At 36.4% G+C, this 24,487-nt stretch overlaps 1 protein-coding gene across 1 annotated transcript in view; it reads right to left on the bottom strand.

The window, feature by feature from the left end:
• Nucleotides 1–23,993, bottom strand: part of LOC123537278 (CD9 antigen-like) — a 36,383-nt gene extending 12,390 nt beyond the window's left edge. The window contains exons 1-2 of the mRNA XM_045320944.2: nt 23,782–23,993; nt 1,572–1,772 (exon numbers count right to left, since the gene is read on the bottom strand). Coding sequence (XP_045176879.1) covers nt 1,572–1,772; nt 23,782–23,847 — 267 coding nt within the window. The 5' untranslated portion in view covers nt 23,848–23,993. The remainder of the gene's footprint in view (nt 1–1,571; nt 1,773–23,781) is intronic.
• Between the last annotated feature and the right edge of the window lie 494 nt (nt 23,994–24,487).

Below are 24,487 nucleotides of genomic sequence, written 5' to 3'. Positions count from 1 at the left end.
CTCGGCTAATGATACTGAATATTGCATTTATTGTTTAAAGCTGCACGAGGATCTAATTGTCTAATATATTCTCTAGACAATAAAGTGTTATTCTAATGTGTTAGCAGGATGTAATTAATTCTAAAAACATTCACATGCTTATGTCTGACCTAAGGTTTTAAAACAATTTACTTCCCGAATCAACTGATCGGCTTTTCATTCGTCATGAATTGCGTTGTTAATTGTATACAAGGCAGTCTGAAAGACAGCTAAATCCCCCGCCACTGCTACGGATAGTCAAAGGGTAAAAACTTTGATTTTAGCTGTGACTTTGACCTTGAACTGACATGGCTGACTCATGAATTCTGCACAACGTCTTGATGAGGTGATCATTTGACCAAAGTTTCATGAAAATCCTTCAAGGGGTTTAGGAGATACAGAGCTGAAACCTTTGACCTTCAGTTGTGACCTTGACCTTGAGCTGACATGGCTGACTCATGAGTTCTTGATGCGGTGATCATTTGACCCAAGTTTGATGAAAATCCTTCAAGGGGTTAAGGAGATACAGAGTGGACACCAAATGGAAGGCTCAAACCTTCGACCCTTAGTTGTGACCTTGACCTTGAGCTGGCATGGTTGACTCATAATTTCTGCACCTCGTTCTGATGAGGTTATCATTTGACCCAAGTTTTATTAAATTCCTTCAAGGGGTTTAGGAGATATAGAGCGGACAGGAAATGGAAGGCTCAAACCTTTGACCTTCAGTTGTGACCTTGACCTTGAGCCGACATGGCTGACTCATAAGTTCTGCACATCGCCTTGATGACGTGATCGTTTGACCCAAGTTTGATGGAAATCCTTCAAAAAGGTTTAGGAGATATAGAGTGGACACAAAATGGAAGGTTCAAACCTTTGACCCTAAGTTGTGACCTTGACCTTGAGCCGGCATGACTGACTCATGGGTTCTGCATATCGTCTTGATGAGGTGATCATTTGACCCAAGTTTTATAAAATTCCTTCAAGGGGTTTAAGAGATATAGAGCGGACACAAAATGGAAGGCTCAAACCTTTGACCTTGAGTTGTGACCTTGACCTTGAGCCGGCATGGCTGACTCATGAGTTCTGCACATCGTCTTGATGAGGTGATCATTTGACCCAAGTTTTATGAAATTCCTTCAAGGGGTTTAGGAGATATAGAGCGGACACAAAATGGCAGGCTCAAACCTTTGACCTTGAGTTGTGACCTTGACCTTGAACCGACAAGGCTGACTCATGGGTTCTGCACATCGTCTTGATGAGGTGATCATTTGACCCAAGTTTCATGAAAATCCTTCAAGGGGTTTAGGAGATATGGACCGGACACGATTTTGTTACGGACGGAAGGACGGAAAGACGGAAGGACGGACGGAAGGACGGACGGACGGAAGGACGGACGCAGACCATTCCTATAATCCCTCCGCCACGGCGGGGGATTAAAAAGGAAGAACAAGCAATCCTCTTCGTTGAAAAGTATCGGTGAAAATTTTAAGTATCTAAAGTAGGGAACGTAGAGCAGATATCATAACTGAAATAATATCGTGGGTGGTACTTACCAATCCAAGCATGCACTGGTTTTCTCTAATGGCGCCGCAACATCCTAGAAAGCCGACGACCATAATAAGAACGCCGACGACGATGAAAACATATGCACCAGTATATAGAAGGTCAAAATGGTTGCTGTTGTTTACATATTTGCCAAAGTTTTCGTCGACACGTACCCAGATTCCGACACCCAAAATGGCGCATCCTAACAACTGAAACGAGAAAGAAAACAAAACGTGAACTAAACTATGCAAATGTCTAATATATATGCTAAAAATAATGATTTATTCACCAAATAAAGTTTTATGACATCACAAACAAGTCGTTTTTTATATACGAATATCAATTGTAATATGATGCGACTGTAAAAGCTACGTGTTTATTACATATGAATAAGCCACATGCTGACTTATTTCACCACTTATTTGATTTCATTTAGCAACTCGACGAGAAAGTTTCAACGAGTTTTATTTTGGCAACTTATACTAATCGAACCTGTATATTTTTTGGCAATACCGTCCATAGTTCTAGCAGTACATTTTATACCATTGCTTACACATATAGACAAATAATTGTTGGTAAGATATTAAAATTTCAACAATATACCGATAGAAAAGTGCAAAGATACCATTTTTATTTGTTTCACGAACTGTATCCATTTTAGAAAGTCACAATAAAACAAGCAAATATTATTTATATGGAAACAAATGTGTAGATACTTTGACTTGTCACTTATATATGATTAGATATCAAACCAAATTTAAATTTGTTTCCAATACATATGACAGGATAAAGAAGGTATTTTATTTATGTCATGGTTTTCCTGTTGTTTTGTTTCAAACATGCATTTTTGTGGATTCAGGTAGTAAAATAAATAAAATAGGAGCTCCACAAAACGGGATAATATCCGCCTAAAGTTCTAGATTAGAGAAGAAAAAATAAAGACATTTGTGTGTGTGTGGGTTGTGGGGGGGGTAGAGAGATGGGATGTAATGTGGCAGTGTAGGGGATCGGCGGGATGGGGGCGGTAGTGGTGGAATGCTAAGGTACAAGAACCTGAAAGTTGATCTTTTAAGGGAAGAACGGGGAGAGGGGGGGGGGGGCGTGGGGTTAATGTGTATGTAGGGAGGGGGTAGTAATGTGGATCGTTGCACTCCTCAAATCACTTCATCACCACCCAACTTTATTCCGAGTTTAAAGTCAACGCCTTGACTAGTTTTGAAAGTTGTGCTAAGGACACAAAGTACAAATAATATATTTGAACTCAATTTGTGACCTTAACCTTTGATCAACAGCCCAAGGCTTTGTACATTGTCTCGTTGCCACCTACCCATATGCCAAGTTTGAATTCAATACCTTGACTGGTTACCAAATAATGCTCTGAATACAAAATAAGACGAACAGATTTGACCTTGCTGAGACCTTGATGTTTGACCTACCGACCTGGTTCATGCACTCTGCGAACAGTCTCAATGCCACCTACCTATATATTAAGATTGAATTCAATACTTGAATGGCTATTCAGTTATGCCCTGGACACAAAATTTGAAGAACAAACTTGATCTTTCAGCTCCATTTGAAACATTGACCTTTCACCTACCGACCTGCTACATGTGCTCTGCACATCGTCCCATCGCCATGTACATATATGCCGAGTTTGTCTAAAGTCATAACCTTGAATAGTTATCAAGCAATATAAGGGTCAAATTTGACATTTGGGCTCAACTTGTGACCTTTAACCTTCCGGCGTTGTCCATGTGCTCTGAGCATCGACTTCTCGCCATCTACATATTTGCCAAGTTCAAAGTCAATACCTTGAATGATTATTGAGTTATGTTACGAACACAAAATATTACAGACAGGCGGGCAGACAGACGCATTCGCCATTACATAATAGTACGTCCGTTTTTCCAAAACGGGCGTATAATGATATCATAGCATCTCTCAATTTGTTTATATTCTAATACGTTATTTACAACATAATTTTCTAAATGTGTAAACATTTCAAGTATACTATTAATAATATGAAATACATTGGCAAAGACAGCGAGTGGGCGAAAGTGCAATCATGTGATACTGAATGTTACAGTAAAATCTGTTTCCTATTTCATAACGACATCTGTTACACTTCCGTTACAATGACAGTTGCTATTAAAGTAACAATATTTTTTAAATCTGTATCGCTGAAAGATATAGCAAATGAATTCTTCCAAGATGTATACAAACAGAACACGCTTCAAGACATGATTGTAGCTTATGACAATGCATGATACAATCACGTCTCGACAACGTAATGCTAAACAGCTGGCAGATATAAAACTATATCTGTCACAGGAGCCCGACTATCTGATGCAGGATAGTGAAATTGGGCACATCTGAGGAAGATGGAGCTGTGGAGTGTTTGATGAATCCGTGTACATGAAGATACTGGACTTAGTATTGTATATATGAGCCGCGCCATGAGAAAACCAACATAGTGGGTTTGCGACCAGCATGGATCCAGACCAGCCTGCGCATCCGCGCAGTCTGGTCAGGATCCTTGCTGTTCGCTAACGGCTTCTCTAATTGCTATAGGTTTTGAAAGCGAACAGCATAGATCTACGCTGGTCGCAAAGCCACTATGTTTGTTTCTCATGGCACGGCTCATATTGTAGATACTGTCTTAATTTTGTGTCAACAGTATTAGGTTAATTCTTATCATGCTGGACATGATTGATTCTGCCTTTGCGACCAGAGTAGATCATGATCAACCTGCACATTCATGCAGTCTGATCATGATCTGCACTGTTTGCCATTCAGTCAGTATCTTTTTGGCGAACTCCCCTTTTAACAGCTAATGGTACTGTCCAAATTGAAAGATGGGCAATTCCATTGTAGAAATTTAGCATGGTACATGTAAGGGTTAATAACAGAGATAAATATAAAGTGTACCAAAACATATATATATATATATAAATAAGTATAAAAGGGACATAATTCATGGAAACGTTCTGCAAGAGTACTGCATCATGTGTCATATCATGTGACTAATAATATGGAATAACTATTTTAATTTTGAATCAAATCTATTTAGTAATAACTGAGATAGGCCAAAAAGTGCATCACAACTTGAACCTGAAATTCTAAGTATAAAGAGGGCATAACTCATAACATATTGGTGCCAGCACTGTGGATCTTGTGGCATATGGTGTTGATGATGCCTTGTGTCATATGATGCGAGTGATGATGTGAAACAACTATTTTAAGTTCAAACCAAATCCATTTAGTAACAACAGAGATAAGGTGAAAAAGCATCAAAATTAAACAGAAATTCTAACCGAAAAGAGGGCATAATTCATCAAATATTGGTGTCAGAGTTTTGGCCCTTGTGTCATATGATGCGAGTGATGATGTGGAACAATTATTATAAGTTTAAATCAAATTCATCATTGACAAGTAATTTCAGAGATGAAGAGAAATTGCATCAAAACTTTAACCAAGGTGCGGACGCGGAAGGACGCCGACGCCGGCTCGAGTAGGACAGCTCTCCATACTTCGTATAGTCGAGCTAAAAACGTTTTAAATGCCAGGTGGTGTCTTGGTGTGACATCAAAGTACACTTGCACTCTACAGAACTTAATAAGAATCACCTGACGAAATCCATATACTAACGGAGTTACCAACGTGACATTTTTGTTTTTACATATGCATTAAGTTCAACATGTCTTTATCTAGCCTAGAAACAATTATATATATATATATATATTTGACGAAGACAGATTCGGTTCGAAAATCTCTCTATATTCCTCTTTTTTCTTCAAAAAAAACGCGGAGGATAAAAAAATTATAGGAATATTTCAAACTAAAACACAAATGATTAAGTGGGACAAACTAAGATGTCTATTTTGGCATCATGCGTGGAACATAAAAACGCTCTTTTGCTTGTAAATACATTACAACGTCAGCAATTACTCGCGCAAATATATTCATAACGCGTTTTACCGAAAGGTTAATACTGAATATAAATATCACTGCCAATAACGAAATTACAAATTACATGTTTTATTATTGTTACTAGGCATTGTAACAAGTCTATAGGGAAATTAACAAAACGCGTTTTATAAATGCCCTTGATCTATGTTGAACCACATATCTGACATTATCTCAGAATGTACATGTATGAACTTGACTGCTAATAGATTAATTGCTGGTTCATTAGTAATCAACGTTTGCATAATAGATTAATTTGCTCGAAATTATTCAGCTCCGGACGAAGATAACACAGTGTTTTAAAGCGGTGAGATACTGTTGTTACTATAATTCGAGTAGACTTACAAAGTCTGTTGAGATCAAGTAATCTGTAATAAAGTTTTATATTTCTTTCTTCATAAAGACACTGATACTTTCTAAGAAATTTCTCTCTAGGCTCATCTCAACACACTAGAGTCAGAAATAAGAGATATTGTATATTTTTAAAGAGCTTAATGACAGAGGGACTAACGACTGATGCCAGTCTATATATAATTCGAGGCGTAACGTAACTGCAATTCTGTTTAATTTGATAGTTCCTTTTCCGGTTCAATGTTGTTTTCGCAATACCAAATAGTGTTTGGTAGCAAAAAAAACAACAAGTGAATGAAGTATTGCCATGCAATACAAAGTCCCCTACTGGAAGGCACCTAATTTTCTCTACTGCAGTATAACATAATGAACTGATATCTGTCAATGATGTATAAACAATATTGTACTACATATACAGTATGTTATAACAACACACTTAGATTAAAATGTGCATATATAAAAACCCACAGTTGTTTTCATATTGAATTTTTTTGGCTGATTATAAAAATGTTATCACGTAAGTTATTCATAGTAACAACAAAGGGAAATTAATCTTTAAAAAAAATCTATATAATATAAGTCCACAAGAAACTCTCTACCAGGTAGAGATAGGTCAAAATACACCTAAAAATTTGATGTAACATGCATGCTGTACCACAGAAAAGTGGTCTCGATTTTTCTCTACCGCCAGTAATAAAAAAGTTACAATAAAATCTATTTATAGTAAAACAAAGGGACGTAATTCTAAAAACAAGGGTGCCTCATGGTGGTGAACATTTGGTCCAAGTTACATCAAAATCCCTCCATGCATGAAGAAGAAATGTTCCGTACAAAGTCATTCTTGAATTTGACCTTTGACCTCTAAATATGACCTTAGACCTAGGGACCTGGTTCTTGCGCATGACATGTTGTCTCATCCAGGGGAATATTTGTGCCAACTGATATCTAAATCCTGCTTTGCATGACAAAGTTATAGACCGGACAGGAAGAAAATCCTCTTGACCTTTGATCTCAAAGTGTGACCTTGACCTTTAAGCTTGGTTACTTGGTGTTGCGCATGACACGTTGTCTCATCATGGGGAACATTTATGCCAAGTCATATTGTAATCCCTTGATGGATGACAGAGTTCTGGATCGGACAGGGAAAAAACCTTATTGACCTTTGACCTCCAATTGTGACCTTGACCTTTGAGCTAAGGGTATGGGCTTTGCGCATGACACGTTGTCTCATCATGGGGAACATTTGTGCCAAGTAATATTAAAATCCCTTCATGGATGGCAGAGTTATAGACGGAACAGGAAAAAAAAAACACTGTTGACCTTTGACCCCCAATTGTGACCTTGACCTTTGAGCTAGGGGTCCGGGATTTGCGCATGACACGTCGTCTCATCATGGGGAACACTTGTGCTAAGTGATATTAAAATCCCTTAATGAATGTCAGAGTTATGGACCGGACACGAAACAGACCCTGTTCATGCTATGTTAACATTTGACTGCTAAGTGTGACCTTGACCTTTGAGCTAGGGGTCTGAAAGTTGTGCATGACACATCGTCGTATTATGAGGTACATTTGTGCCAAGTAATATTAAAATCTCTTCATGGATGGGAGAGTTGTGGACCGGACAGGAAAAAAGCCTTGTTGACCTTTGACCTCCAATTGTGACCTTGACCTTTAAGCTAGGGGTCCAGGTTTTGCGCATGACACGTCGTCTCATCATGGGAAACATTTGTGCCAAGTAATATTAAAATCTCTTCATGGATGGGAGAGTTATGGACCGGACAGGAAATAAGCCCTGTTGACCTTTGACCTCCAATTGTGACCTTGACCTTTGAGCTAGGGGTCCGAGATTTGCGAATGACACGTCACCTCATCATGGGGAACATTTGTGCCAAGTAATACTAAAATCCCTTCAAGGATGGGAGAGTTGTGGACCGGACAGGAAAAAAGCCCTGTTGACCTTTGACCTCCAATTGTGACCTTGACCTTTGAGCTAGGGGTCCGGGTTTTGCGCACGACACGTTGTCTCGTCATGGGGAACAGTTGTGCCAAGTAATATTTAAATCCCTTCTTGGATGACAGAGTTATGGACCGGACACCAAATTGCGGACGGACGGACGTTCTCACGAAACGGTATTTATGTGACACCCCCATTGTTCTCTCTATTGTTCTATCAGTCACATAAAAAGAAAAAGGTCACATAAACAGAACGGAATGAATGACATCAAAGAGAAAGTCCGTTATGAAGTCACTTAACCATCATTTCGCGGGCATGGATGGACGGAAGGAATGACGGAAAAGTGCATTCCTATAGTCCCCGAAACTGGTTTTCAACCAGTAGGGGACTAAAAACAATTTAATAGTAATGTAATGTGTATCATTTATAGGGTCAATACTTCTCTGCGAGCAATGTGGAGACAACCTTTTGAATGCCATGACAGCCAAATTCGACCATTTATTAATCCAGGGACAAACTGTGTTGTTATTTCTGCAAATAGAATGCACAACTCCCCAGACAGACATCAACGTATTGGTTATTTGCGTGTTGCTCGTAAACATTTAGTCGAAAAGGCCATCTTCCCCTTTTATTAGCTCTCAGTCAAATTAGACAATGTTCGTTATGTTGCTACAATCATTTTGGAATATTTCATGTCACTTGTACATCAATATCTCGTTTATACAGATCACATATTTCACAAGAAAGAACTGATATTGAGTAGCAGGTGGCATTTTAAAGGCGGCTTTTGATATGAACCAGTACATGCTCAGAAATATGTGACAAGTTTACAGATCTACAAGTCATCTATGTTTGCTCTCTCTTCCAAATATCCGCCATTTAGACCAATAAAATATCGAGTATGATCGATGTTCATTTACGCATAAAACCAACAAATGATGCCATGATAAATGGATCTGTAGATAGCAACACTGAGCGCTTTGTGACAGGTTTCATGTTTTCTGCAAGGTCTCAATGGATTCAATTAACCGTACAGTGTAATATTTCTTGTCACAGCAGCTGAATGAATACTCGTTAATAACTTATTCATGGAACTAAATTACTGTTTTGTCTTCTACATTCAACAGACTGAGTCATTCTGCGGAGATACGGCAAATGAAATATGCACATTATTGGGAAATTTACATGACAAAATACTGAAACAGTCTAAATATTATCAGAATAAAGTCTATTCTTCTACACAACAAAGACATATCGATATACGGTCCCTAAAACCAAATTTGTTTACTGTGAATGTATTTGCGCCTTAAAAGAAACTACACAACTGTTAAAATATAAACAAGCTAAAATAAGAAACAGGTCATATCGACTTAAAAAATTCAAATGAGGTCAAACAGTTCAATTCATTCAAATAACTGCATTCAGGTTTTATGGCGGTAATTCAGGTATTTAATCTCCACTTACACACATTTTTCAAGGTTAATAAGCGAGATGGATTTCTGATGAAAATACAAAATGTAGTTGAATATTCTGTTTAAATGTATTTAAATATTTAAAGCTGAAGTAGAAGATGAGGTTGAAACTGAGTAATGATTTAAACCCTTAAAACACCCCCGAAATGCCTACTTAAACTTGTTTTTAAAGTCGCCCTTTCAAGAGCATTATGCCAATCTAATGACGTCACATACACATAACTTATGGACTTCGATATATTCTGTAAAAGGTTATATGAATGACGTGGTCCTTTTTCGCGCTGATCACTTTAAACATTTTTCGTTTTCATAAGTTACAAACATCGTATATGTTTCAAACAGTTAAACTTCATAAACTGTCTGCAAGTGATTTGGCCTTATCTATTCACAATGGGAATAGCTTACACCAGCGGGTCAAATTACCTATGTTAACAACTGATGAAGCTTGCTCCATTTCTTGTTACCTTTCAAAAGAGATCAATAACTTAGTTTTAAGATCTTTTCCACCTGAATGTTTGAACATCGCCACCTTGAAAGTTCGTAAAAATGTTATAAAATTGGTCAGATACTACAATAAAATAGTAATAAATGTATAAAACGCAGACTCACTGTAAACATTAAGGTTAGCCGACCGAGGAAAGACACAGAAAATGTATAAAACGTACAGATACAGGTTCTTTTATCTGAGTCAAACACATTCCTCCAATGGACATTTTTTTGTGATATTTCATCAAGATAAAACAACCACTCTTTACTGCATAATATTCACTTTGGCAGACTCTGAATAATGTTTTTTTTTTCTCATATAATGTGTGTTAATATATGGTGATACTGCGCAGAGAAAAAAAGTATAAGGGAAAAATACATAATTATGTTATTGTCAAAGTTTGTTCGCCCGTATTAATGTTCAAAAGATTCTATAATCAATTGGTTTCGGATGGTAAAGGTTCAATGGACTCATGAACAGCATATAAGGCGATGTAAATATCGTCCTCTATCAGGTCTACTCCAAATACATGCTCGTCTCTTGATTTTAAACCTGACTTATATGTCCTTGACCTTGGGCACTAAAGGTCATCATATTAAACTGATGGTTTGAAAAAAAAAGTTACTTCTTTAAAATCCCTTCATACCAAAAGAGTTGTATACAGACCGGACCAAATTAGAGGCGGCAAGCTATTACCTGCAAGAAATGAAATATAACACAAACGCATTTAGCCTCTCTGGGTGAAAATGGCCTTTAGGTTAGAGACCCTCAGTATTTAAAGCAACACTACTTTTTACACAAGACAAAATTTTACAGGACTCATTTTAGAACCTCAACATGCACCAGAGAGTCACACGAAAATGACCTATAAAGTAATGACTTACTAGGGCATATTGACTTTGGAGATAGTGACCTTGCTTCTCAGAAGCCAACGAATAACTACATCAACAGACTATGATAGTCGCCTAACATTGCTGACTAATAAAGTTTAAACCATCACCAAACTAGAAGAAAATATTTAAGGGATAGTAGAAATATGTAGAAAATTTACCATCTCCGAACTAGAAGAAAATATTTAAGGGATAGTAGAAATATGTAGAAAATTAATATTTATCTGTACTTTTAGATACCGCAAAATAAAACACGATGAGAATGTGAAATGAGAGACAGGGGGAACCACCTAAAGTGTTAATATCCTAAACCACTTCAACTGTACTGGTTAATAGTGGGCCGTGACTGCATGCTTTAATATTCGTTTTCATTTGAACTCACATCCCACGTCTGCATTTAAAATGAACTGAACATAGCCTAAAAGTGAAAAGGAATCTTGTTAGTATGAATAACTTATGAGTGTAACAAAACAAAATCAATAGTATTCACATCCAACCAGCATGTTTTAACGGATCTGATTCGAAAACAAGTGCATAATTGACGTTGAATGTTCATATGGGATTTCAGTAAATGGCGGTCATTTAAGAAATGAAATGATTTTTTTCGTTGTTCATGCAATAGGATCGGCAAATCCATGAATCGCGCCAGCGATTCATGCGATTCATGTTTAATTTGCCGATCCTATTCTGTCGTTCATTCTTATGAACACCGAAAAAATAGTTTCATTTTTTATATTTACATTATATTTCCTTTCCATTTGTAAACAAGATAATATTATAATTTGCACATATTTTGTGGAATTTAACATTAAAGTCAGCTTCCCGGTCATTCTGTGCACCAGACGGAACAACTGTGACGTCATCTAAGGAACGTTCTCCCTGACTATACGCGGACGTCGTCAAAACAGCGGTCGGTTATCACTAAGTAGCGATGACGTAATTTTCGCGCCTTTCCTTTTGCTGTTCATACGAAATGAACGTCATAATTTTCAATGGAAAAGAATAGGGCGAATGTAAATATTTTGAAATTTAATGACACCAATGCCAAACTCAATTTAATCGTGCACAATCGTGCAATTACAGATTTAACAGAGCTACATTAGCGTGCAATTCAAAGCTATCTTAATATATCTATCTAAGACAACACAGGATCAAGGGTTCAGTTTCTTTTGAACTGGCATCAAACTGATAAATAATATGAGAATGTGTGATATGATCTCTGACAAACCATGCCAGCCTTTGAAAGTTAAAGTAGTATTGATCTTTCATGTAAGTTGAAAAAGAATTTTAATTATTATCGACTACTATTCATTGCTACTGCTAATGGAAACTTTATAAATATTACAGACATGTTATCAAAGCACGGAAATCCCAAAATATTGTTCTTCGAGCTGTTGCCTAGGGCGGAGAAAACGATATGCAATGCAGGAGTGGAATACAACCCTTGTTCAAGAGCTGACATCGATGACAAAATGTTCAGAGTATCTGACATTCCGCACACAAATTAGTGGTGCAATATCTGACATTCCCCACATGAATGATAGATACAATATGTGACATCCCCTAAAAGAATGAGGGGTTTGGCATTATCTGACATTCCCCACACGAATACCCTGATGTAAATGGATTCCAAACAAGAGGTTTGAATCCCGGATGATATATGTGACGATTCACTGAAAGATTGCTTGTCAAGATATTAAATCTTTCATTCTTTGACATTGCAGCTCATATTCATGTGGACGTAATCCCTGTTAAAATGTATAATGTCTACAAGCATTAGCCAAAGAAAACGTAAGCATGTTTGAGAGTTCAGGAAAAGTAACTGTATTATGGACATGCATAATGACGGCATGCAGCGATACACTACATTCTCTTTATAGAAACACTTCATCTACTCTTGAAAATGAGGACATTCTAATACTTTTGAATTACAGCACTTAAAATGCACTGTTATTTTTATTTCAATGGATTAAGAACATATAAATGCAAACAACTAACATAGTTACGTTCCAGGGTTTTGTACAGGTAGAGCAGCTACTTCTTCGAAAGTTACTGACAACATGTGAACATACATTTGAGCCGTGCCATGAGAAAACCAACATAGTGGGTGTGCGACCAGCATGGATCCAGCATAGCCTGCGCATCCGCGTAGTCTGGTCAGGCTCCATGCTGTTCGCTTTTAAAGCCTATTGGAATTGGAGAAACTGTTAGCGAACAGCATGGATCCTGACCAGACTGCGCGGATGCGCAGGCTGTTCTGGATCCATGCTGGTCGCAAAGCCACAATGTTGGTTTTCCCATGGCACGGCTCATTTGTTTTGCCATACATCAGATTTATATTGATCTAGCGTCCTTAAAATGGTACACACATGCAATGACAGCCACTCAGGCGCCAAATGCATCCTCTAATAGTACAGACACAGGAGCCATTGCGGGAGCCACAATCAACCCCAGGAAAACAGAGAAAGAGAAATCCATTAGATACAAGCATGTCCGGTTAATTTAGCCTAGCTTTTTGCGAACAGACATTCTTGTTTTTGAACATGCCCGGTGTATATCAACGACACAAACAAAGGCGTCTTTCTTTTGAAGAACAAGTACTGGAATTTTACTTAGGTGGGAGATATCAAGTGAGGAACTCAGAAATTTCCAGCGCCAGAGCCGGAATATGAGTTTCCCTTTTGGTAGTGGAGGAGGACTCTACGTCCCAGTAAAGGTTAGACAGTAAAAGAAAACAAGAGGGCCATGAAGGCCCTGTATCGCTCACCTGACCTACTGACCTAAAGATCATCAAGATTAACATTCTGACCAAGTTTCATTAAGATATGTTAATAAATGTGGCCTCTAGGGTGTTGACTAGCTTTTCCTTTGATCTGACCTGGTGACCTAGTTTTTGACCCCACATGACCCAAATTCGAACTTGACCTAAGATTATCAAGGTTAACATTCTGACTAAGTTTCATGAAGATATAGTCATAAATATGGACTCTAGAGTGTTAACAAGCTTTTCCTTTGATTTGACCTTTTGACCTAGTTTTTGACCCAGCCTGACCCAGATTTAAACTTGACCTAAAGATCATCAACATTAACATTCTGACCAAGTTTCATGAAGATATTGTCATAAATGTGGCTTACACAGTGTTAACTAGCTTTTCCTTTGATTTTACCTGGTGACCTAGTTTTTGAACCCATCTGACCCAGATTTAAAGCTGGCCTACAGATCATCAAGATTAACATTCTGACCAAGTTTCATTAAGATTCAGTCAAAAATATGGCCTCTAAAGTGCTAACTAACTTTTCCTTTGATTTGACCCGGTGATCTAGTTTTTGACCCCACAAGACCCAGATTCGAACTTGACCTAAAGATCATCAAGATTAACATTCTAACTAAGTTTCATGAAAAAAAAACATAAATGTGGACTCTAGAGTGTTAACAACCTTTTCCTTAGATTTGACCAAGTGACCTAGTTTTTGACCCCACCTGACCCAGATTTGATCTTGACCTAAAGATCATCAAGATTAACATTCTGACCAAGTTTTATTAAGATATGGTCATAAATGTGACTTCTAGAGTGTTAACTAGCTTTTCCTTTGATTTGACCTGGTGACCTAGTTTTTGACCCTACGTGACTCACATTCAAACTGGACCTAAAGATCATCAAGTTTAACATTCTGACCAAGTTTCATGAAGATACTACCACAAATAAGGCCTCTACAGTGTTAACAAGCTTTTCCTTTGATTTGACCAAGTGACCTAGTTTTTGACCCCAGATGACCTAATATCGATCTCGTCCAAAATTTTACTATGGTAACATTCTGACCAAGTTTCATTAAGATTTGGCCAAAATTGTGACCTCCAGAGTGTTAACAAGCTTTTTCTTTGATTTGACCTGGTGACCTAGTTTTTGAACCAAGATGACCCAATATCGAACTCGTCCAAGATATTATTGAGGGTAACATTCTGACCAAGTTTCATCAAGACTGGGCCAAAATTGTGACCTCTAGAGTGTTAACAAGCTTTTCCTTTGGTTTGACCTGGTGACCTAGTTTTTGACCCCAGATGACCCAATATCGAACTCGTTCAAGAATTTATTGAGGGTAACATTCTGACCAAGTTTCATTAAGATTGGGCCAAAATTGTGACCTCCAGAGTGTTAACAAGCTTCTCCTTTGATCTGACCTGGTGACCTAGATTTTTACCCCAGATGACCCAATATCGAACTCGTCCAAGATTTTATTGAGGGTAACATTCTGACCAAGTTTCATTAAGATTGGGTCAAAATTGTGACCTCTAGAGTGTTAACAGTCAAATTGTTGACGCCGACGGACGACGGACGACGACGGACGCCGACGGACGACGGACACAGGGCGATCACAAAAGCTCACCTTCAGCACTTCGTGCTCAGGTGAGCTAAAAAGTTAGGCTCTTGTGTCTTTTAATGTATTATTTCTGGCAAGCACGGTCACCTGTGTAGAACCATCAACTTTCCGTAAGCCAGCTGCATGACTTCCTCACATGAAAGAATTCTATTACCCCCTCATCCTCTCCTGCCCTAACTTAAGCCAGGTCTCGAACCCACAGCAGTGCTGGCACGTGATATTAACCATCCAGCCAACCCCACATAAAAAGATGAAGAATGTTGTTTTAAAATAGTAATGAAAGTCGACAAAATGCAACGAAAAAATGCTGATAGCTGTATCTTACAGAAAATACGTCAAAACAAACTGTTTTATTTGTTGGTATATGTCTACACCGTTGTAACGGATTATATGTAGTTATGAGCAAAATGTTATTACAATCAGATGAACATTCTGTGCCAAGCTGCACATATAAATGTTAACAGGTACTTGCAGTAAATATATCAGGAACACATATAGGGTATACTATACACCCTCCAAACATACCCATGGTCAATTCTCCGCTAAGAGAGGGTTGTGAATAATAACTAAACCAGGAACACTACTCAGCTTCCAGGAATTCTATGATGAGATAACCGTTTGTTCTAAATTAAATATGATTCACTACAGACAAGGTGTGTATATATTTAGATATCAATCTCTGTTTACCTCTATCTTAAGAATCTTTACTGCTGTTTAAATGGTTTCTTGAAAACTTCAGATGTTAACATACATCAATCGGACTGACCTGTATCATTTCTGACTGAATTCCCTAACTTTGCCGATCGTCAATTACTCAACAAATATTCAAAACGCTATGACATACATACTATATATTACACGGCAAATCAGCTTTGGAACATACAATTATCGGTCTGTCTTGAATGAATGGATAATTATAAAAACAAGTTAATAACAAAAAAATACACAACATCATTACTGTGCTTTCAAAAAATGAAGAAAAAAACTTTCTCCACAAGATAAAAAAATTTCCATAAGGCTATACGAAGATCCTGTCATAAACATGGCCTTTAGGTAGTACATTCTTGCACACTTGAGTTTTTATATGGCATAACAGTCAGTTGGCAATACGTATCCTACATGTCGCCCAAATGCTAACACTGCGTATGTTATTTTCGCAAGAACAGCACCTTCTAAGTCATTTTTCTCCATAACTGGCTGTTTGTGCCAATTTTTCATTTGGTACTGTTAACACATTCAGTCAGACAAATCGGCAAATGCGTAGTTAAGTACAAACCACATTAAGAAGTGCACACCACTTACAGTCACTTCTTCCCGGTTTTCATTGAGGAGAAAGATCCCATGCATGCATCCCTCCGTGCATTATTTCAGGCATGTGCGGGTACCTGGGTAGTACCACCGACTTTCTGGCCAAATGTATGGCTTCCTCACATGAAAGAATTCTATATCCAAAGCGAGCCCACAGCGATGAGGGACAAATGATTTGAAGTCAGCGGCCTTAACCGCTTGTCCAAGGAGGCCCCCAAAAACAGTATACGTTTATTGGATAAATATGTCAGTCAACAGTTAATATTATATACTATTAGCCCTAAGTCCGAAGCGTTTTATAATAATTCAGGGGCGCAAATTCAATTGTCCGTATTGCCCAGGTTGTCCCAAAGCTTGTACGGACAAGTGAAATTTGACCAGAATTTACTATATAACTATCATACGGACAAGTACAAAATAGCATTTGAGAAAAATGGACAAGCAAGTCAAAATCAGATTTCGCCGCCCCTGAATATGACATGATTTTGTTCTCAATTCTTTACCTTAGCCCTGCTAACCCGCGTTGAACTATAGACCAGTTAAAAGCTGAAACTATGGACCGGCAATATATATAAGAGTCATGTAATTATTTACACATCTCAGTCAATTGTCAAAATTAGTGCATGATGTCTGAAGGGTCAAGGGCCAAAAGTTTAGACTATGACAGACAAGCCATTCAGTAATATTGTTATTACATGACATCACAAATAAAGTTTTCACATTTTCTTCTTGAAGTTCAGACTTCAGCCGGTTAACAACACATACTGTGTATCTGACATTTATGTACTGAATCTGGGTATATACTGGCTGTATTTACAACTTTATAAACGAAAATAAAAATATATTCAAACTCAAATTCTCAGCTAAGACGGAATTTCGCAAAGATGGTAGTAGTGAAAAACAGAAATTAAGAAAATACCCATTTCTAAAGATAAGCTGGTACTTAACCAGACAAATAGCAACTGCAAAACTTGTATGAATTATGATGCTCATTATTTCTGCGCTTTTAAACTCGTCGTTCAAAGGTGTATATAATTTACAATGTTTTCTCATGAATCATTCATTTGTAATCAATTTCTGTTTAACATTAATGTACCATTCCCTCATATGCTGTCAACAAATATCCCTTTTTTAAAACATCACACATGTGTCTGCTGAATAGATGCTGTTGCTCTAGCGAGGTAAACTGATCGTTTATTCTGTATTTGTTTGTTAAAAATGTGTCTGTTCTATACAACCTACTGAGAAACTGAACCCATATTTATAGTAACAAACTAAAGTCTGAAGTTTAGACTTTAAAATGCTACATTTTCTTTTGGCTTCTGTCATTGTTAAATTGTCATAGATTATAATGAAACATGGCTTGAATGTGCATAAATAAAATTTTGGCAAAATTCATCAATATTTATATTTTATCAACAAAGTTATGAAAAATTGAATGTTATCCATTCTTAAGTCGAAATGTGGGCCGAGGGCCTGTATCCAGCAAGCTTAGACTTAATTGCTATTTTTAGCTCTGTCATTCTACAGCAATAAAAATTGGCATGCATGTGTATTTTGGGCATACAGACAGTTCTGAAAACAATTCATTGCTTTAAATGAGGTACATGCAAAAGTTATTAAAACTTAAGTGTCGTCCGAGTAAAGGGAGGTAATCACTCCGAAGGCGTGTCATTAACACTAATGTTTGGACAAAGAAAATACATCTTAATACAACTATGACGCACTGGTTCAAAGTATAACATCCATATTATGAAAAAATAGTTATTTTATGACCGTTAATCTAATATTACGATAGATAAACCGAAAGTCAAAGCTTAAAACAGCATTAAAATGCCCCGTCCCCTCCCTTTTTCTGTTAAAGGACCACATTTTTCTGTTAAAGGACCAGTGCTGTTTTTATACAGACAACCATAGTCTGGTCAAGTAATCAGCGCCATGTGTTACGCTCTTTGCTCTGATCGCTGTCTTCAACATCGCATTACTGGCGACCCAGACGACCAGTATCGACTTTGATGGCTACCGTTATAGTTACATATATACAAAAATTAAACCTATACACGATAGGTGTCAATAGTTAAGAGATGAGTTATTATAGCACTTTTAACGCCAGGTTTTCTTTCCCGTGAAGTTCGCCATTTCGATTTTAGCTAAACATTGCCTTATCAGTTTTATATGTTTCGTGTTAAGTACCATCAACACAATTTAGACCGGACCGCGACTTCCAAGCTCGGAAAAAAAGACACGCAGCGAAGCTTGTCCATTATTACAAAAAAAAGACGACTTTAACTTACATTTTTGCGCGTCTTCAATGGTTTTATACCTGTATGCTAAAGCTGAAGTAAAGATGCTTTGGGCTATAAAATGTTAATGATTAGGAATACACTAGAATTCTTTAACTTTTATTTGTGGTGTATTGGACGAGCGCCAATCGCAATTCAATGTTAAATGATTCAATATATACCACCTTTTTGCATCTCCTGGATCGGCTTCAAAATATTATTTATTGCGGTTATGTGTACATTCATTACATTGTATGTGTAATATGGTTACTACTATAAACCCACGCGATGCATTTCACATCAGTGTTGCATCTTTATTTATCATACACAACTCATCTCTTATGTCTATACAATCAGGCCAAGGTAGAAGAATGTTTGCTTTTTAAATAAAGTTTTTCTTAAGTATCAACACATTCGCCCGGACGGCATTGAATATTGAAAGTATAATGTAAAACGTTCAAATACAACTATATTTTAGGATCATTTCTGTCACGGTTTGCAGAAAGAACATGCTTTTTCTTTACATAATATTTTGCGTTGGTGTTTGCAAATACAGGTGTCTTACTCTGTGGTTATAGAGAGATGTAGGTAGATTTTGTGGTTAAATATTTACCTCTGTCATCATCATAAAACGAAATTCATGTGAATTCTGACCCACTTAGATACGAGAACTATCTTATTGAAGAGTCTTTAATTAATGCGGCTACCTTTTCAAATACTGTATTCGGTAACTGCATCACTCTAACAATTCAGACTTTCCGTAAACACAGAGGTCAACTTCCTCTATCGGGGAGCAAACAAACAACCGTCCTATATAATACCAGCTTTATTATCAGAACTCAGTTGCAGCGTATTACTGAAAACCTTCACTTATAAGGTTTCAAGGAGAATGTGTTATCAAATGCAAAGATATCAAGGTTGTCATACTGGATATCATAATTATTGTCAGTTTTGTACATTCTGCATTCTCATATATTAACATTTGTGAAGTGTTTATTTTCTTATTTATCAAATCTGGAATGTGCTGCGACTGTTCAGTTTAAGGGAACCTTTATCATTTATTTTGCTGAAAGACAAACACAGGTACCCCTACCTGCACAATTATAAATTGCATACTGGCTGTAATTCTATAGATCTATAGTGTTTATTTTCTTATTTATCAAATCTGGAATGTGCAGCGACTGTTCAGTTTAAGAAAACCTTTATCATTTATTTTGCTGAAAGACAAACACAGGTACCCCTACCTGCACAATTATAAATTGCATACTGGCTGTAATTCTATAGATCTATACTGTAATGAATTATGCGTGGTACAATAGTCAGCACCATTTTTTTCTGGTTCGGTTCTGCTTTAGTATTTTCATAAAAATACACGGTTTTATTATGAACTGTAGTTATCTCCCTTTAATCTTATTTTACTTTTGTATGTAGACCACTTAGTCTGATAATCTTTTTATTTTCTTTAATCATTTCTCTTATATATTCTGGTCATCTTTCTTGGCTATGACTATCTTTGTTAAAATAGCCTTCTGGTAAAAATTCTAAACTCAAACACAGAACTTCAACAACATGTCAATAACCATTTAATCTACAAGTTTAAAATACTTCGTAAGATAATCCATTTTCTTTGATAAGGTAAAAACGGCGCAAAACAACCGTTTATCTTTAAACCAGAATGCTGGATTTGCAAAGAATTTTCCAGGGGAGGCCCTGTACTTCCACCCGAGGAGGGGGACATCATGCCCAAAACTTAAAAAAAAACGTAAGATTGCCTAATATTAAAAATAAACCGAGCTAAAATACCATTTTATTCCCTTTTAAGTTAATTATATTAATAATAACTAACGACGCGTGCATATTAATATTATGTTAACATCAGTTTAATCAATTTTCTTATCTGATTGTAAATATAATTACATAATTATACAAAGCCTTGTCGTGTGTGATAGATACCGATTGCTTAAGGTATTTCCGCAAATTGAAATTAGAAATCCATGTGAAAAATCAGAACCCTCGAAACAGCTTTCGAAATGCAAGGACACAAAAAATATATGATAAAAATTGAAAAGATATATCTGTAGGTAAACTTGCGAGCATGAAAGCTACGCTGAACCCTATCTCCACAGTGCTTTGGAAGAAAATGAGTGAACATTTTTGGTGCAAAATTTCGGTATCGTATGCAACCTAAATTGCTATAAAACATTTGTTTTCAAATCAAAGAAATGCCAAAATAGTGCACACGAGCGTTACTTTTTCAAGAAAATGTCGTTAAACATTCTAATGCGCAAAACACGTGCACAGTTTTTCTAAAATATTTCGCCGCCATGTTTATTTCAAGGAATGAAATATATGATTGTTCTTTTACCTGAGATTTCCTTACTGAAATATGTATGTCTCCTTATTCATGGTTAGAGATATCCATTTAGTATAGTTTTTCATGGTCCGATCTCCTTAATCTATTACCGATCCTTCACATTTTAAGAATAAACGCAATGTGTAATGATAGTTTTTCGCTTTACACACCTCCTTTGGACAAGAAAGCCGTTTCACTTAAAAATTGTAAGCATCCGCTGACAAAATATTACTGAAAGATCGAAACTTTTTCTAAAATAAAGTTGAATTTCAATAATTTTTAAGAACTGGAAAGATTACACATTGTGTTGAATTTATAAATAAAACAAAAATCCCCAAAATAAACCATTTCAGATCTTTTCCGGGAACTATACGTTTCAGCCGAACAACGCATTTCAAGATGACACAAAACTGATTTCTCTTCGTAAACAATGTCAAAGTTCACCTGAGGAGCATTGCTGAAAAAGTAAAAGTGCTTACTTGTTTCAGTTTTACGTCCTGTAGAAAACAATCAACTTTCAACTTTACATGCGTAGATGTTCTATAATTATTCCAATATAAAAAACGTCCGATCTTTTCCGTGAGAAATAAAACGAAGCAAATTTAACTATTTGTTTACACTTCAACCATGTGAAATTAAAGGCATGTATTATCACGAGACTCCCGTGCATTTTGAACCTCGTGGTGAATAAACTGAAGTTACTTTAAAGTATGGTGTCTCAGTTGAGCCAGTTATTTGTTCATTTCAGAGAACATACATTAAAGAAGTGTTTATGACATTATGCATGTGAACGAATATTTACTAGTCTACTTTATATTAACGACGATAGAAAACAAGTGTGCAGTCGGCAAATAGCAAGTCTATCATTTTCAGGTGTATACTGAACACTGATCCCAATGTTCGTAATTTTCAGATAAAGAACTCGTTATCCTTGGTTTCGTAGACAGTCTTAGTACGGGACCGCTGTTTCTGCTGTCAACACCGCAGTAATGTAAAGTCAATGTCAATTTCTATGCTGGAATTTCAATGCACATTTATTATCAGTTCAAATCTATGAAAATGTGAAAAAAATATCATTGTTTAACTGTAGAACCAAGATGCAGAAAAGTTACTTTTGAGATATTGCTGATTTTAATCATCAGGTTTTCGCGTGAGAAGTTCAACTGATTGCATTTTGTAAAATGTTTCGTAGTTATCTACAACTGTATACAAATTGTATTACCTCCTAACATATTGGCTGTACATTTTTTCTGCGATTTATTCTCACTGTGTTTTCAAAAACATGCTGCATTATTCTCATATGGTTTAAAAAGTCGATAGATCAAAATTGGTTAGTTTACGACGCATGAAACATCTAATAAGGAATCACTATACACATCGAACTTGTCCCGGACCAGTATGCGGAAATACTGTGGCCTAATGTTTCAAGATTGTCTAAAAATATTTGCATATATCGTGATAAAGCAAATATTTCGATTGTTTTTATAATTTATAAATATACAATCACGTATGAGTTAGAAAGTTACGTTAAGAAATTTCGGTAGTTATCGCAGGAAGTGCCGAAAATTCCATTTCCACCAAATTTTCCGTGAGATAAGCAGCGCGTAAGTACATAAATTCCACTATAATAAATTAAACCTTTCTTATACTTGCACAGTCCTTGAAAAGAATTTCGGATCGTTGCCAAATCTTGTTCACATTAAGTCTGAGACTTGTCTAACAATTTTAGGCAGTTTGGTACACCATACGTACAAAAATCATTGTCCGCACATTGCACTACTTTTATGTATGCTGAAAATAGCAATATGTACAGATTTATTTTCGTTTTAATACATGAGGTGGTCAGGTTTGGAAACAGATTTTGTAATAAGTTTAGTTCTATTCAGTAAGACAAATCTCCTATGCACTAATTGAAACTTTGAACTAACTTTTGCCATTCATGAAATTTTATTAAAGTGTTTTGAAAGGATTTATAAATCTAACCAAAAATTTGGAAAAATACAGGTAAAATATCTTCTTTGTTTATTTCCAAATTTTAGTTTTACTTTTTATACACCTACTTTTAGTTCAGGTCTTGCAAACTGAGCTGTTTTTGTATTCTGGAACAGCTGCATTTGAAAGCTTTTGTTCACTATATTTTCACACTTCAAATGAAGGTCACTCTAAATTCAAGATGGCGGAAGTACCTTAAAGGTCCAGTTTCATGGTTATCTCGCGGATAGCAAAATAATTGTAAGTCGAGACTTTTTTATCCAGATGTGTAATTTCTTTTATCATCAATTTGTTTAATAAACACTGATAAATGATAGTTTCTGGTTCACTATCAACATCATTTATCCTGTAAGGTGTACCTGTAAACCGGCCTGCGTGTAGGTACAGTTAGTGTGTACTCGACATGAGCGAATACTCAACCCTGTTGTACAGGTAAAACATCAAAGAAATATTTGTACTACACCCCTACAGGTGAGGAGTTTCCCTCAAAATTATAATCTATTAATGCAGGTCACATTTCTCTTCGTCGAGTAGAACGTCTTCATATTAAAATAACGCGGGAATGATTGTATTATCGATAAGACGTATCGATTTTGCATTTATTTGCATAACACACTCTACAGTTTATAACATTCAACAGTTTGCAAACGTAACTTGCCCTACTTTGTTTTTTTACGACATCACATTATACATACATAGTAAAAGTGATTAAACTGATGTAGTATACATTTTCGGATTCAGTGTAACTAAAAACTAGAGTGTAAGAAGTAACAACACTTACCCAAAAAAGGAAGTTAAATGCGAACATTAAATATCGGATACATGTATAACAACTTCCAAGAGCCATTTCTGAGATCTTTGTTTAAATCCTTAATATGAAATATGAGGCTGAAAGTTCTGTTTTATCACACACTGAAAACGAAAACACTTAAATCCCGAACACAAAAATACACTGTAGGTCGCGTCAGACACTACACAATCGATATGGTACGCGGCGGTGCGTATATACAAACTTGTGAGGCGCCTGAAGGGTTATGAATTAATATTTGTTCTCGCTCTTTGTGGCTGATTGTTTTGATTATGATTTGGCTACCACATTTTTTGTTGTAAGCATGCAATACGTTAACTTCCTTTTAAATCTTATTTTCGATAAGTGTTTCCTCATAATAACAGTTACTGTCAAAGTTTTGAATATTGGTACACAGTTGAAAGCATTACACAATTTGATGTTTTGATTACCTCCCTTTATATAGTTATAACAGTAAACCTTCATGTGCTATATATCGAAATAGGTGCTTTCCTAGCCATCTAAGTATGCATAACATCTATTTGGACAGCTGGTTTATCTGTGTTTTTTTTTAACATTGAAATAACTTAATTTTAAAATTTCCCGAAATGGAATTGGAAAGCTCATATATAGATTTTTATTGAATTGCTCGTCTTTCATCGAGTACTAAAGTTACACAAATAATACTACTAAAACACTT

Source organism: Mercenaria mercenaria, chromosome 17, assembly GCF_021730395.1.
Source record: "Mercenaria mercenaria strain notata chromosome 17, MADL_Memer_1, whole genome shotgun sequence".
Classification (NCBI taxonomy): Eukaryota; Metazoa; Mollusca; class Bivalvia; order Venerida; family Veneridae; genus Mercenaria; species Mercenaria mercenaria.
The sequence above is the reverse complement of the archived record's forward strand: the minus strand, read 5'-3'. Positions and strand labels throughout refer to the sequence as shown.